Raw genomic sequence first — 17,058 nt, 5'->3', positions numbered from 1 at the left:
AACAGATTACACATATTACAATAGATCTAAGAAAAAATAAAGACACCATATGATTTGAATGATCAAAATAAATGAGGAGCAGCAATTTCAAATAATTTGTTTGCCTAAATTTTTTATCAATATAACCTAAAGTATTTTCTTGAAAATTATCCACGAGAAAATGTTTACACTTACCTTCCACATATATACACATCGTACTCTCTCTTACTTATTTCATTACCTCATTCTGTCCCAAAAGCATCTTTGAAAGTACTTCCCAAGAGTGGGAGACTAAAAGTGATTCTTTTATCCATAAAAATATTAGGACTTTTTTTTGTAAGAATCAAATCAGATGACTAAAAATTCTAAGCAAAGTGAAAAGTCACTATCAGTATAAAACTGCTTAAGAGAACAGATTTTAAGAAAATGTCACCAAGGAATATTATACCCCAGTTTCCACACTTGAGAGACTCATTTATCACTGAAGTGTTTTCTCTAAAATTTTTGAATGTATAAGGATTGGACTACTATAGAAAGTAGTTTCTTGAATATTATGTTTATAAAGTTTAATTCTCCCTAATCTTCTCTCCTATCTGTCAGCTCTCACTTCCCCAGTGAAGGATGAAGGGGTAAGAATTATGTCAGTTTGAATTTTGCATCTTGACATGGGCAAGTGCACAATAAAACAAAAGGAAGCTGAAACAAAGCAAAACTATGCTCAAGAAAGAATACTTTGTACAGAGAAAGACATGAGAAAACAAGCAAAGAGAGTATTTCAAATCGAATGTTAAAAACCCATTCAAGCAAAGTAATTTGAAGTTGTTATGTTAAAAAATATATCATTTAGCAGAGAGGTATTCTAAGAATTTGGGATATTGAGGCTTTGAGAAGAAGCTAACATTGTTGATGGTAACATTTAGAAGAGGGACAAAAGGACTTTCCCATTAGGAAGCATATAGAAGACACGTGGGGAACAACAACCCTTAGTCTTGTCTCCATACAGAAAAGGGAAAGGCAAAGATATAAGAAAGAGATGGGTGAGAAGATACTGGATGGATTGAAAGAGTGAAAAAAAAAGAAGAAGAAGAAGAAGTGATAAAGTGATGCTTCTGAGAAAATTCCTAAACTCTGCCTAGATTTATAATGTGGAGGTTCATCTTACTATGGCAGTAAATTTAGAATAAACTTGAAATACTCTGCATTGGACTACCGATTTTTTCTCATCTAATCTGTGTGAGGTTTCACAAAGTCACCAATGGCCTGGTGAAAACTCCCTCTGGAAAATGTTTGTAGTGCCGCATTAACTAATGACAGGCATCTTACCAAGGAAAGAGAGGCAAAGCAATTTATTCTCTATTATGATTTCTGCTACTTAATTTGTATCAGGAGAGCTGGGAATTAAAAAAAGGAAATACAGGACATGTTAACAATTTAGCAAAAACAAATGGCTGTGTTTCATGGATGGCTAAGGCTTTTTGTACTAAATAAATCATCATCTCTCATGGAAAATCCTGAAGAAGGAGCACACTCCCTCTGTCACTGTATCTCTGTCAAATAAATAAATAAATATTTTTTTAAAAAAATACATGTATGGTTAAAGAAATAACTCTTAGAGGGGAAGGTAATAACTTTGTAACTTAGGAATTGCATGGAGTCCTTCATGTGTGCTTTTGGTTTCTGACTCTCTTGCAGTTCTCCACACTGAGCACCTGGTTACTCTGATTTGCCTGAGGAAGGAAAGTCAATGAGCCTACTTACCGCCTCCACTTCGGCAGGGTCATACCAAACATTGATGTAAGGATGCTGTAAGGCGTCATCCACCGATATTCTTTTTGCTGGGTCGATCACTAGCATCTTTGACAGTAAGTCCCTGGCTTGGCTGGCTGAAAGGATGAGTGAGAGAAACAGTTAGTAAAATTTTGACTTTGACAGGAAGATTTGTTGAAGGGAGGAGGAAATTAAGAAAACAAAGATAAGCTAGCACCTTCTTTCCAAACATCAAGCAACTTCACCAAGTGACTAGGGAAATGCAAAATGAAACAAGGAAATAATTTTTATTCATCAGATTAAAAAGTAAAGGTGGCATGATATTTACTAACACTGGGTAAGTTCATTCATGTTGTACATTATACATTGATAAATATTTTTATGAGGCAAATTAGGACTATCCATTAAAAATTTTACATGTGAATACCTTACGACCCATCAGTTCCACTTTAAGGTATATAGCCTAGAGAAACAATAGTGCATGTTCATGAAAAAAATACAGAAAGGATGTTCACTGCAGCGTTGGTTATGGAATAAAAAAATAACTTTAAACAGTCAAATTTCCATCTAAAGAGCAAAAAAAAAAAAAAAAAAATGAACTATGGTCCAAATGTACCATGGAATTGTAGTTAGCAGTTTAAAAGAACGAGGTAGATTTATATGAACATGAACATGTTATTAGGCAAAAAAAATGAAGTTGCAAGAAAAATCCACAGATCATGTTACCATTTGTGTACATCTGCCCCTTCCCAATAAAATTTCCCTCTCTTCCTATTAATGTATATAAATGTATAGAAAAGGTCCACATGAATAATCAACAAACTGAAAATAATAGTTACCTCTGAGGAGGTAACTAAAATAAAATAAATTAAAAATAAATGTAATTAAATGGGATTTTCATTTGTGACAACATGGATGGAACTAGAGCGTTATCATGCTTAGTGAAATAAGTCAAGCAGAGAAAGACAACTATCATATGATCTCCCTGATATGAGGACGTGGTGATGCAACATGGGGCTTAAGTGGGTAGGAGAAGAATAAATGAAACAAGATGGGATTGGGAGGGAGACAAACCATAAGTGACTCTTAATCTCACAAAACAAACTGAGGGTTGCCGGGGGGGAGGGGGTTTGGGAGAAGGGTGTGGGATTATGGACATTGGGGAGGGTATGTGCTTTGGTGAGTGCTGCGAAGTGTGTAAACCTGGTGATTCACAGACCTGTACCCCTGGGGATAAATATATATGTTTATAAAAAATAAAAAAATTAAAATAAATAAATAAATAAATAAATGGGAAATTAAAAATGTAATTAAAAATAAATGGGAAAGAATGAAGTTTTTTAAAAGGAAGCAGATAAAGTGGATGCAGTTTGCTCTTTTTAAAAGCTTTTCTGAGAAGGAAAAAAATGGATAAAGTATTGTCTAGAGGGAGACAAGCAGGTCAGGTGTGACTTTTTTGAGGATGGGAGAGATGATGAAGGTTTTAACGGGGGAGAAGCTGCGAGGATAGACAGGAGAGGACAGATCTGAGAGTAAGAATCCACACATAGGTCAGCAACCATGCTGATCTAGTTCAGTTTTTAAAATACTAAATGTCTACTCTGTGTCAGCTACAGTGTGAGGTATCAGAGAGGCCAAAAAATAAACAAATGGTGATAATCAGTAAGTAAGTATATCAGTAAATACAATCAGTAAGTATAATTAATAATAGTAAGTAAGTATAATTATTTAACAACAGTGCAAAAAGACACCTAGTTTTCAATCTCTGAAGATATAAAATTTTACAGAAAATACAGCTCCAATCTGATTCAAAAATTTTATGGGAAAAATATTTTATTTGTTCCATGACTCCCTCTAATGGCCCAACAGGGGTAGATTTATTCATTTCATTGATTCAAAGATCTCTTTGATTTGTAACTGATTTTATACCTAGACACACACACCCACCTCCCACAGATTCTCCCATCAAACCCTCCATGTTTCTGCTCTTAGAATGGGTAAGGGTTGGAATGGACTCCTCATCAGTAGGGGCATGAACTATAGTAATACCAAAGAATCTCTCTCAAAAACAATGACCAATACTATTTGAAGGGAACAAAATGAGGAGGAAGAAAATGTTTCAATTTCTCCTCTCTCATTGTTTTATTTGTAAATGTTTTATGCTCTTTTTAAGTAACAATAGAAAGAATTCTTCTCTCTGATTATTTGTATAATTCCTTATAATTTACCAATTTTTATATTAAAATCATCTTAAATAATTATAAATATATAAACTAGCATATAATTTATAAAAATACTATAATCATAGAGATTGAAAATGATTGAAAACAAAAAAGCTCAAGAAAGTCGGAATTACATTATGAAGCGTGGTATTTTATTTAGTGGTTTTTCTACAAGTGCTGTCATTATCTCAAATAATTTGATCAGGGCTTTTATCATCCCCACATTGTTATACGACAAGTGTCTTCATATAAAGGGATTACTTTTGCCTGACTTGTCAATTAGCATCATAAAAACATTAAATTCTTCAAATCTCTATTTGGAGTATTAGCTCTTCTTCAATCTGTATATAGGCAGTGTTGATCTTAAAAGCAGCATATTTAGTAATCATTTAGTCTGTTGCCATTGACTGTGCAGCCAACTGAAGGAAGAAACCCAACCATGCAATAAAGCTGTCACGAACACAGGAATGACGCTGCACACTTAAAACCCACGAGATAAAAGTCTGGGGATGATAAGACCTGGGAGATAGCACCACTTTTTCTTTTTTGATAGATACAGTTACATTTTAAATAATAATTATTACGTTTTTTAAAATGTCTAACAGCTATTGAGTATTTACTGTGAGGCAGGCATTGTTCTAAGCACTTGACAAAATATTTACTCAGTTAATCCTCCCAACGATCCTAAGGTAGATACTTTCTACTTTCATTTGTTAAAGGAAGTATAGATAGTTTAGATTACTCATCCAGGTCCACACAGATTTTCAGGGACAGTGGTTGAGCCCAGGCAAGGAAAAAAATCAAATTTGTTTCAAAATCAGTTCTCTAAATGTTCTAAATAAAAATAAGAAATAGAATATTATTTATAGTATATATTTAAACATTGCCAAATTTATCCCTTGTCTCTAATCCTATGACTAAGGCATTATTATCCAAGTTTTGTGGGTGAAGAAACTAAGATTTGTTACTGAAGTTCTTAACTACAGACATAGTAGTAGTAAGAACTACTTATTAATGAAAATATTTCTATTGAATATAAAATGTGTAAGTAAATCTCATTTGTCACTCTGAAAAAATAGTGGTTGAACATTCTATAAAATACAAATTAAAAAACTCAAAACACCAGCATCTCCAAGATTTCACAACCAAAACTGTGTTGGAAATATTCCCCAGGGTAATAAAAAGAATTGGAACAATGACTTCAATGTGTATCACATTGGTCTTTTAGAGTTACACTGCAAAAGAATTTTGAGATTTCAAATAAGCCTCATGACATAGTTTACCCATACCACTGTGACATCCTTTATTACTATCTTTCCCTCTGAATATCCACACAATTCTAAAATCCTTGATCACATGCTCTTAGTCAACATAATAATAATAATAATTTTAAAAATCTTTAAAAAATACTCCTTAAATTGAGGTAGTTCAAGTTAAAGAGAGGTGTCTCTATCATTTGTCCCTACCATTATTTAGGCCATCGCCCTCATGGTAATTCTGAAATTTTCCCTGATGGGCATACCTTTGAGTTTATTGTGCTCAGAGTCCGCTGGGAAGAGGGAATCTGGAAAGAGCTTGGGGAAGGTGAGTCCTGCATACTTGGGCCGATTCTCCACATAGTTTCTTACTGTAGGTTGCAATTTCTTCATGAATTCAGGACATGGTGTTCCTAGTTGCTCAATTACCTTGTTCCACTGGTCAATATCTGAGAATTGAATGGTTAAGGGCAAAAAAAAGTGCAAACCTACTAGGTCTTGCCTTTCACTAGTTGGGAGACTAACTGCTTCTCCAAATCCTGAGCAATCACCAACATAACTGGAGTTTAATAAGCAGAAAGGATTAGAATATAAAACCAGAATTGTCAGACAATGACTCTTCTGGAATTTTAAATTCACCTGTGGCATAAATACACTTTTGGGGAACTAGCATTACTGAACAAAATAGGATATCATGAAATAGTCCTTGAGTTGTAAAGATGAAAAGCTATTTAAATGACAGAAGAAGAATTTCTTATATTGAGAAAGGCTTCTATATAACCATGTGATTTAAATGAGAAAAAATATGGCACAAAATATTTTTATCATGAAATTACCCCAATCATTTGTTTACTAAAAATGACAAATACATAAATATTTTATAAGATTCATTTACATTTTTTAAAATTCCTTTTTAAGATTTTTCTCTTCCTTTCTCTAGGAAATTTCATCATCTCTTCATCTTACTAATGCATCAAATATGGGATCAGTGTAATTTTTGATGATAAATAACTCATTATTCTTCTCATTATTCTTCTCTAGAAATTTTAAAGATTTCTAGTTCTTAAAGGAATTGTGATTTTATACCTATTTTTTTTTATTTCTGATAGTAATCCCCTGCATTCCAAAATATTCCTTTCAATGTGGTCTCAGGATAAATACAGGATGTTCAACTTAAGACAACAGATTTCCATCCAAGTGTTTGTATTTCTAAAGTATAGTAAGCATGGGGAATTCTACAGGAAAATATTACTTCTCTGTGAAAATTATGAGACTGACGTGCTACCTACTGCGCTAACGAGGCACCTTGAAAATTAATGCTCCCCAAATTGAGGATCTTTGACAGATATACTCACTGATTGTGATTTTCTTTTCCATTTATCATTAATGTTTAATATATCAGAGCCTTGTGAATGATAAATACCACTCATGAAAACTCTGAAGAACCAACTGGAAGAAGTTAATTTCAAACAGATTTCCTTGCTGTGTGTCAATGAATGATAGAACTTAGAAATTATTCTTAAATACAATAACACAGGCAGTGCTCTCTCTTACATTGTTTATTTTTCTACAACTTTATCCTTCAGTGTTAATTAATTCATTTTTGCTACTGTAATTTGTAACAGTTCAGGGATCTAACAATAAAATTACTCAACTGAGATTTGTAAAATCTTTACCCTTAGCTATTTAGTAGTGTTGGACTAAAAAAGATCAACAGCCCTGATAAAAGACAAAACTAATGAATTTAACAAAAATAAATATATATTGCAAAGTGAATAAAAGACTGAGCAAAGATAGCATCTAGTGAATTTGCAAATCCTCTTCTATCTCCCTTATAATCTAGCTGAATAAAATTTAAATTATTATACAACCTCTTAATTATTAGGTTAAAAATATATGATGTGTAATATTAAAAGATGGAGGGGGGTGGGAAAAACTTAAGAATATTTCCTTATAAAACAGTAGGAATAATTAAATGAACACATTTCAATAAAAGTTCATCTAAGTTACAATGTGCAAGACAATATAGTAAGTCAGACTCATTAGGAACAAATAAACTGAAAGATAACAAAGGTTAGAATTAAAGATTATTCTTAGACAAAAACTTATGTTAGTACTATGGACACAGGTCCCATAACTATTTAGCGATATTTAAATAGAAAACACTAATTATGGTTCAATAAATCTCCATGCTTACACTGTAAATTATGAAAAGAAGTCTACTCTCTAATACAGTTAGGTTATCATGACCTACCAAGCCATCATTTAATCATTGGTCATACTTCCTTCAAATTCTGAAGACCTGATGTCAAACTAAAAATAAGGGCAAAGAAGCTATCAGATTTTCCATAAAGGAGTTATTTAACAAAGTTGGAAAATACTTGCTACATGCTAATATTATAGGTACATTTAGCTAGAATTACAAAGTTATTCAGCAAAAAATTGTTTGTAGAATAGCATTCCCTAGACAATTCCATGGCATTTTTATAATAAAGTTTAAGGAGAGTCAAATATTCTGGAAGTTGTTAAACAAGAAGTGTCACAATGTTTCTTTTTACAAATTAGAATCAAAGTCTATAGACACATTCAGTATGTTTCCTACCTTAGATTGCTTTTTAGATGAAACACTACTGCAGTGCTAGATATAATAGTTTACAAAAAGGAGGAAAACAAGAATCTTTCATTATTGTTAATGTAGTAGTCGAATGTTCTAAAGGTAAATATGTAGTATAGCCATCTTTAAAAGTGTGTGCCTTTATTTGAACCAATCCATTTCAAGTTCTTTGCTCCTATAAACAAGAATAGTTTTATTAAGTAGTAAGTGCCTGTTTTCTGGATGTTCACAGGATCCCAATATGAACAACTTTGTTCAACTGTTCTTAGTTAACCACATATTTCTCTATAATCATAATTAACCAAATGTAAGCCACAATTGGAAGTCATATCTCTCTGCTGAAAGTCCAGCGTTTGTTCCAAGGATTCCAGGAAGGAAAAGAGCAAGTTTGGAACTGATGTGGTAGAAGCTGCTTTCCTTTGGCATAAAATTGATAGTATGCTTGTCATGGGCCCTAAAGAATATCTCTTAAACTGTATCCCTAGTTTATCAGGTAAACATATTCACACATAAAAGAATTAATTTTATTAATATTTTAAATAGATAATAAAGTGGCGTGTTTTAGAAGAATTTTTAAATTATCAGATTTCCATAGCAACCATATTTTTAAAAAAATACATCAAGTTTTAACTAGATTTTTATGGTCATGTGTTGAAAACATGATAAATATTATTTCACAGAATGGCTGAAATCATTTTTGTAAAAAGATTTGTTTGCTTTACAATACTCATAAGTCATTTTTATGTTGAGTAAGGATCTGAATATTTATAGATTCTAGTCTGTGTGGTTATCAAAAAAGTAATAAATACAAATAATTTATAATAATATATAAAATATTTTATATTTTTGATCTATTTTTAAAATATCACACTTAACATAATTATAAGGCATTTAATAAAAATAGAAAAATGTTATCTAATAGGAATTGACAATTTCTTCATCTAATTGTAAATTCACTACATAAAAAATAGCCATATTACCAAAAGTTGATTTTATAGAGTATGATGACAAGATAATGTGCAAATAGTGACTATTTCTAACATATTCAACAAATAATATTATAAGGTATGAATAAAACAAAGAAGTATGTATTGTTAAAATATGTATCTGAAATTCTAAGTTTGAAACTTATTCCAGTTCATTTTATCAATTAGCTAAGAGCTTACATTTCATGTACTCCTTGTATTTTAACTTTCTTGGTTGTGCAACTTTTTAAAAAATCACAAACTGCCTTGAACACAATGTACAAACATGCTTTATCCTTCTCTGGGTATTCTGGATCAGAATTATGGACATAATTTATTCTATGCACATTTAAGCTTCTGGAAGCTACTAAGTGGAATCATAAAGCACATTCTATTATGTCCTTTTATGTTTTTTCTCATTATTGGTTACTTTTTGTTATTATGAATGTGTTTTCCAGAGTTGACACCTCAATGAATCTAGACTTGGTTTTACTGTGTCTCAGAGTAAATATTTTGTAAAAAAACAAACAAGCAAAAAAATAAAAAAATAAAAACCAAAGAAAAAAAACCCTCACAACTATTTGAAATTTAAAGAGTATCAGCTTCTGTCTCCAAATTCTCAACTACATTTTTCTAAAAAGATAATTTTGCCTCGAAAGAGACTTGTCTGTCTAGAAAGTTCCAGGAGAGACTATACTATTTTGCAAGCCAACTAGCTGCCTTGGTACTGTGCTGTGCCATTTAGTAGGTGTCATGGTATAAAAACATGGCTCCCAAACTTGTATATTCATAACATAGAGAACTTAATAAAATGTAGATTGCTCCCCTCTCCCCATTAATCTACAAGATTCTGAGTCCATAAGTCTAGCATGATATTAAAAAATATCAGTAGTAATTGTAATCCAGATGGCCCAGGACTATATTTTGAGAAATACTAACATAGAATATACTAAAAGTCTCTTGTGAATTACTAAGTCCAGAATTAAGAAAATAGTATTGGGGCGCCTGGGTGGCTCAGTGGGTTAAAGCCTCTATCTTCAGCTCTGGTCATGATCCCAGGTCCTGGGATCAAGCCCTACATTGGGCTCTCCGCTCAGCAGGGAGCCTGCTCCCCCATCGCCCGCTTGCCTCTCTGCCTACTTGTGATCTCGGTCTGTCAAATAAATAAATAAAATCTTAAAAAAAAAAAGAAAAGAAAATAGTATTAGCATATTTCAGGTCTATTACACAAATTAGAATAGGGTCAATTTCATCAGAAGATTAATCCACACCTACTTGCTATGGAAAACTTAAGGGTCATTCATCGGAAAAAAATATACTGATATTTATCCCTCTTGCTCATGTCACTTTCCTGAAAAATGATGGGAAATTATAGTAAGTGACACATAGTCTCCCAGCAAAGGGTGAATGGTTCTGCTCATCATCATCTAGGGAAGAATGAAAATTATATATTGCTATCACCTGTGGGTACTACTTATGAAACATACAAAAGCTACTCAATATAATGTTCAAAATATTTGACAGTTTATTTCAGTAATTATTCTGTATTTCTTTAAGATAAAATTTGCTCTCAAAAGAGCTCTTACTTCTGAGGACAATTTTAAAGATGAGGGTAGAAATTTATATATGACAGAGTTCTGGATCCAGATTTTTATAGTTATGTCTTGTGCTGTTCTGTTACTTTAAAATTCTTTTTACTCTTTTTATTTGAAAATCTTCATTTTCTCTCAAAAGCTACCCCCCAAACTCTGGTAACTGAAATATGAATAAGCGCCTTAATGCATAATAGTAACTAACATTTATTTTTATTATAAATGAGCACAGGAAGAAGAAATATTATGAGCCAAACACATGAAAAAACTGAAAGCTGACAATTTGAGTTAAAGGCTATTTGGTCACTGGCAGGAGATTGTGAATGGAATACTATGGGATTCAGGATATCCAAAGGCTGATATTTGAAGCATGATGTGTATGGATTTCTCTACAACCCATTTTGTCTTATATATCTATTTATTACTGTAATCTGTATTTCCTTACAAAGCAAAAAATGGAGAGACACTTCACGTATAAGGAAATCCAATATATATAAATATGTCGTCACAACAGTGGAATTTTTATTAAGCTATTAAAGGTTTACCTTTGGGGTCCCTCATTTGCACAAATCCCTTATAATACTCTGTATCTAATTTGATATTCATTATATAAATAAATTATTTTTTACAAAATACCTTCCTCAAGCTATATGATAATCTGGCCTCATAAAGACTGGATGTGACCCTACCTGCATTTTGAAACTGGGAAGAGGCCTTGGGGATAATTTAACTTGATATCTGTATTTTATAGCTGAAAAATATCAAAATCCTTTTAAAATTGGTAAATACAATGACTTTAAAGAAAGGAGGTAATAAAAACAACTAACACCAACAGAAATATAAAATTCTATTTAATAGGAGTTTTGGAAAGCTGTAGTCTATGCTTTGAGACCCTTTGATTAAATCCATTTTGGGACATAAGACTATAAAAAAGGGAAATTAAAAAGGGACAATCAGGTTTATAGAAGATTAAGAAAACATCTATATGAGGCATACTGGACAAAACTTTTTATGTTTAAATTTTAAAAATCAGAGACTATATCTGCCCCCATCCTAGCCCTTCAATCCTCTTATTCCTTAGCCATAATCCCTTCTAATTCAGTACCTTTTATTGTAAGTTTCATCATGGCAAGTTTCAGTCAGTTCTGTTTACTGCTAAATGCCTAGAAACACTATGTCTAGCACATAGTAAGAGTTCAACAGTACTTGTTAAATAAAGGAATGTCTACTTTAAGTTCAACCAGAGTTTTATTATAGAGATAATATAAAGAATAGGAGAGAGAAAATATTCAAAGAAATGAAAACTGAGAAATTTCAGGAATTGTAGATAGGTTGGAATTTGTGAAACACATTTAGTCCCAAGGGAGATAAATAAGAAAGAAAAGAAAAGGAAAGAAAAAAAAAAAGAAAAGAAATAATCCACACCAAGTTACATGGTAGAGGAACAACAAGTAATCGAAGACCAAGGAAAAAAAATCCTAAATGAAAGCAGACAGAAAGGACAGACTATGTCCAAAGATGACTATTAAACTATTAAACTGACTGCTCCTTATTCACCAGAAATACTGTAAACAAAAAGCCAGTATCTTAAAAAGCTGGAAGAAAATAACATGTTAATCTAAAGTTACATATCCCAAAAAACTGTCAAGTAAGGGAACCCCATTCAAAAAGGAAAAAAAAATTTTATCATCAAAGACCTTTACTAAAGAAATTTTAAAGGATATTCTTTAGAGTAAGTAAATAATCTCAAAATACATCAAATCAAGAAGAGAAAGGATAAAAACCATACAATCATTTCAATAGACACAGAAAAAGCATTTGACAAAGTACAACATCTATTCATGATAAAAACCCACAACAAAGTCGGTTTGGATGGAACATATATCTCAACATAATAAAAGCCATATACAAAACACCCACAGCTAACATAACCTCAATGGGGGAAATGAGAGCTTTTCCCCTAAGGTCAGGAATAAGACAAGGATGTTCATGCTCACCACTTTTACTCAAGATGGTACTGGAAGTCCTAGCCACAGCAACAGACAACAAAAATAAATTAAAGGCATCCAAATTAGTAAAAAAGGAAGTAAAACTTTTACTATTTGCAGATGCCAGGATACTATATATAGAAAACCCCGAAAGACTCCACCAAAAAAACTATTAGAACTCACTAAAGTCCCAGGATACAAAATCAACATACAGAAATCAGTTGCATTTATTGCTTTTTTTTTTTTAAAGATTTTATTTATTTATTTGACAGAGAGAGATAACAAGTAGGCAGAGAGGCAGGCAGAGACAAAGGGGGAAGCAGGCTCCCTGCTGAGCAGAGAGCCCAATGTGGGCCTCAATCCTGAGACCCTGAGACCATGACCTGAGCCTAAGGAAGAGGCTTAACCCACTGAGGCACCTAGGTGCCCCAATCAGTTGCATTTATATACACCAATAATGAAACAGCAGAAAGAGAAATTTAAAAAATAATCCCATTTACAATTGCACCGAAAACAATAAACTACCTAGGGAAAAAACCTAACCAAAGAGGTTAAAGACTCTAAAAACTAGAAAACGTTGAAAGAAATTCAAGACAGCACAGAGAAATTGAGACACTCCATGCACATGGGTTAGAAGAGCAAATACTGTTAAAATGCCCACATTACCAATTACAAAGCGATTTACAAATTTAATGCAATCCCTATCAAAATACCAATAGTGTTTTTCACAGAACTGGAACAAACAATCCTAAAATTTGTATGAAACCACAAAAGACTCCAAATAGACAAAGCAATCTTAAAAAGGAAAAACATGGGTTGCCTGGATGACTCACTTGTTAAGCATCTGTGTTGGTTTCAGGTCCCCATCCCAGGGTCCTGGTATCAAGCCCTGCACTGGGCTCCTTGCTTAGTGGGGAGCCTGCTTCTCCCTCCCACTCTCCCTGCTTGTGTTCCCTCTCTCATTGTGTCTCTCTCTCCATCAAATAAATAAAGTCCTTTAAAAAAAGAAAAGAAAAGAAAAGAAAAACAGAGGCACCTGGGTGTCTTAGTCAGTTAAGCATCCAATTCCTGATATTGGCTCAGATTATGATCTCAGGGTTGTGAGACAGAATTTAAGATTTTAAGATACTAAAAAAGAAGAAGAAGAAGAAGAAGAAAGATTTTAAGATACTCTCTCTCCCTCACCCTCTGCCCCTCCTCTCTCTCTCTCTCTCTCTCTCTCTCTCAAAAAGAAAGAAAGAAAGAAAGACAAAACTGAAAGTATCACAATTCCAGACTTCAATTTATACTACAAAGCTATAGTTATCAAAGCAGTATGGTATCAACATAAAAATAGACACACAGATCAATGGATCAGAATAGAAAATCAAGAAATAAATCCACAATTCTGTGGTCAATTAATCTTTGATTAAAGAGGAAAGAATATGCAATGAGGAAAAGGCAGTCTCTTCAACAAATGGTGTTGGGAAAACTGGACAGCTACATGGAAAAGAATGAAAGTGGACCACTTTTTTAAACCATATGCAAAAATAAATTCAAAATGGACTAAAGACCTAAATGTGAATCTGGAACCATAAAAACCATAGAAGAGAGCACTGACAATGTCTCTGACAACAGCCATAGCAGCTTTTTCTAGATATATCTCCTGAGGGAAGGGAAATAAGAGTTAAAAACCTTTGGGACTACATCAAGATAAAAAGATTCTGCACAGCAAAGGAAACAATCAACAAAAGTAAAAAGTAACCTACACTGGAAAAAGATATTTGTAAATGATACATCCAATGAAGGGTTAGTATCCAAAATACATGAAGAACTGATATAAATCAACACTCACAAGCAATTTAAAAATGGGCAAAGAGGCAGACAAACCATAAGAGACTCAATCTCAGAAAATAAACTGAGGGTTGCTGGAAGGGAGGGGGTGGGAGGGGTGGGGTGGCTGAGTGATGGACACTGGGAAGGATATGTGCTACGGTGAGGGAAAAAAAATCTTGTAAACCTAAAAAAAAAAAAAATAGAAAACTTTCTGAACTACAACTTAATTAAAATATATCCATGTAAATAAATGTCATTTATTAATAAAAAATATTAAAACATTACAAATGGGCAGAAGAAATGAACAAACATTTTTCCAAAGAAGACATATAGATGACCAACAGAGACATGAAAAGATGCTCAACATCACTCATCAGAGAAATGCAAATCAGAGCTACAACAAAATCACCTCACACCTGTCAAAATGGCTAAAATCAAAAACACAAGAAAAAGTGTGGATGAAGAAGTAGAGAAATAGGAATTCTCATGCTTTATTAATGGGAATGCAAACTGGTGCAGCTGCTATGGAAATTAGTAAGGAGGTTCCTCAAGAAGTTAAAATCACCCTATGATCCAGTAATTGCACTACTGGGTATTTATCCAAAGAATACAAAAACTAATTCAAATGGATACATGCACACCATGCTTATTGCAGCATTTACAATAGCCAAATTATGGAAGCAGTCCAAATGTCCATCAGCAGATGAATGGATAAAAAGAAGTGTATATACAATGAAATATTATTCAGTTATTAAAAAGAATGAACTTTTTCTATTTGCAATGACATGGATGCAGCTAAAGAGTATAATGCTAATCAAAATAAGTCAATAAAGTCAAATACCATATGATTTCACTCATATGTGGAATTTAAGAAACAAAGGAGCAAAGGAAAAAAAGAGAGACGAACCAAGAAACAGATTCTTTTTTTGGGGGGGGGGTTTAAAATGAGTTTATTCAAGAATGTTCTTAGGAAGGCAACAATATTAAAAAAAAAAAAAAACAAAACAAAAAACAAAAAACTTCTGTTTCTTCACACTGAAAAGGTAATAGCAGAGGCTGTAGTTATAAGCCTCTTTCTACCAGAATTCTGATGGTATATATAGCATAGTGCAGTCATTTCTGCAGAGGCTGTAGTTATAAGCCTCTTTCTACCAGAATTCTGATAGTATATATAGCATAGTGCAGTCATTTCTGCAATGATAGAATAAATTTAAAAAGTCTCTATGCTTCTTTTCAAAAAAGAGATGAATAAAAAAAGAAGATGTCATTAAAAAGCCATTTTTTTTCTATTCGTTCTGTAGAATTGGAGCCAGTATCTTTACCATCAGTGGTACAATTTTCACTTTATCCACTTAATAAGTTCTGTCACCTTTCTGAATTCAACATCATTCAATACAAAATTCCACTCATTATCACAGAATCTGTTTGTATTTAGAGAGCTCCTGAAACTGACTCTGTTCCTGACCCTCTGCACCAATACTGAATTTATAGCTTTATCAAAATGAGGTAGAACTTGAAGGGCAACTTGATGGTGGGGGGGTTGGTGATCTGTTGAGGCTATATGAGCTCATTAAGGCTGCCCTGGAGACTGTTTCCCAAAGAGGTATTTCTGTACAACTGATGAGCCATGGCTTAGGAAGAAGAAATTGTTTTTCTTATTCAGGCTTGCACTGATGTCCTGTGGAAAAGGTGCTTCCCACCACGGATCAGAGAGAAGCAGCACAGTCAGCCAAGAAAGAGAACCTTAACTATAGAGGACAAACTGATGGTTACCAGAGTCAAGGGAGAGAAAGGATGGCTCAAGTAGCTGACGGGGCTTAAAGAGTACACTTATCAAGAACAGCACTGAGTGTTCATAGCAGCAATGTCCACAATAGCCAAACTGCGGAAAGAACCAAGACGCACTTCAACAGACAAATAGATATATTCTATATACACAATGGAATATTCCACTGTGTAATATTCTATATACACAGTGGAATATTCAGTCTTCACAAAGGATGAGTACTCAAATTTTGCATCAACTTGGATGGGACTGGAGAAAATTATGCTGAGTGAAATAAGTCAAATGGAGAAAGTCAATTATCAAATGGTTTCACTTAATTGTGGATGCATAAGGAATAACAAGGAGAACATTAGGAGAAGGGAAAAATGAAGGGAGAGAAATCGGAGTGGGAGATGAATCATAAGACACTATAGACTCTGGGAAACGAACTGAGAGTTTTAGAAGGGAGGGGAGTAGGGAGATAGGTGAGCCTGGTGACTGGTATTAAGGAGGGCATGGATTGCATGGAGCACCGGGTGTTATACATAACTAATGAATCATTAAACACTACATCAAAAACTAATGATATGGGTGCCTGGGTGGCTCAGTTGGTTAAGCGACTGCCTTCGACTCAGGTCATAAGCCTGGAGTCCCAGGATCGAGTCCTGCATCAGGCTCCCTGCTCGGCCAGGAGTCTGCTTCTTCCTCTGACCCTCTCCCCTCTCACGATTTTTCTCTCACTCTCTCTCTCTCAAACAAATAAAATCTTTTAAAAAATAATTAATGATGTACTGCATGGTGAATAAGATAACACAATATAAAATAAAATTAAATAAAGAACACTGAATAATGTATAAAACTGTTGAATCACCCTATTGTATTAGAATTAATAGAACCCTGTATGTTAATAGAACACTGTATGTTAACTATATTGGAATTAAAATGAAAAAACTTGGGATGCCTGGGTGGCTCAGTGGGTTAAGCCTCTGCCTTCCCTCAGGTCATGATCCAAAGGTCCTGGGATTGAGCCCCTAATTGGGCTTTCTGACTGGCAGGGAGCCTTCCTCCTCCTTTCTCTCTCTGCCTACTTGTCAT

At 33.5% G+C, this 17,058-nt stretch overlaps 1 protein-coding gene and 1 pseudogene across 11 annotated transcripts in view; both read right to left on the bottom strand.

Annotated features, from left to right (window-relative positions):
• Positions 1–17,058, bottom strand: part of MAPK10 (mitogen-activated protein kinase 10) — a 611,144-nt gene that overhangs the window by 47,430 nt on the left and 546,656 nt on the right. For all 11 annotated transcript variants that reach the window (XM_059173366.1, XM_059173369.1, XM_059173394.1 and 8 more), the window contains 2 exons: positions 5,491–5,673; positions 1,738–1,862 (listed from right to left, as the gene is read on the bottom strand). In XM_059173366.1, coding sequence (XP_059029349.1) covers positions 1,738–1,862; positions 5,491–5,673 — 308 coding nt within the window. The remainder of the gene's footprint in view (positions 1–1,737; positions 1,863–5,490; positions 5,674–17,058) is intronic.
• LOC131831244 (transcription initiation factor IIA subunit 2-like) lies at positions 14,881–16,625 on the bottom strand (annotated as a pseudogene).

This window comes from Mustela lutreola, chromosome 1, assembly GCF_030435805.1.
Source record: "Mustela lutreola isolate mMusLut2 chromosome 1, mMusLut2.pri, whole genome shotgun sequence".
In the NCBI taxonomy this organism is placed as follows: domain Eukaryota; kingdom Metazoa; phylum Chordata; class Mammalia; order Carnivora; family Mustelidae; genus Mustela; species Mustela lutreola.
This window is presented reverse-complemented; position numbering and strand designations above follow the sequence as displayed.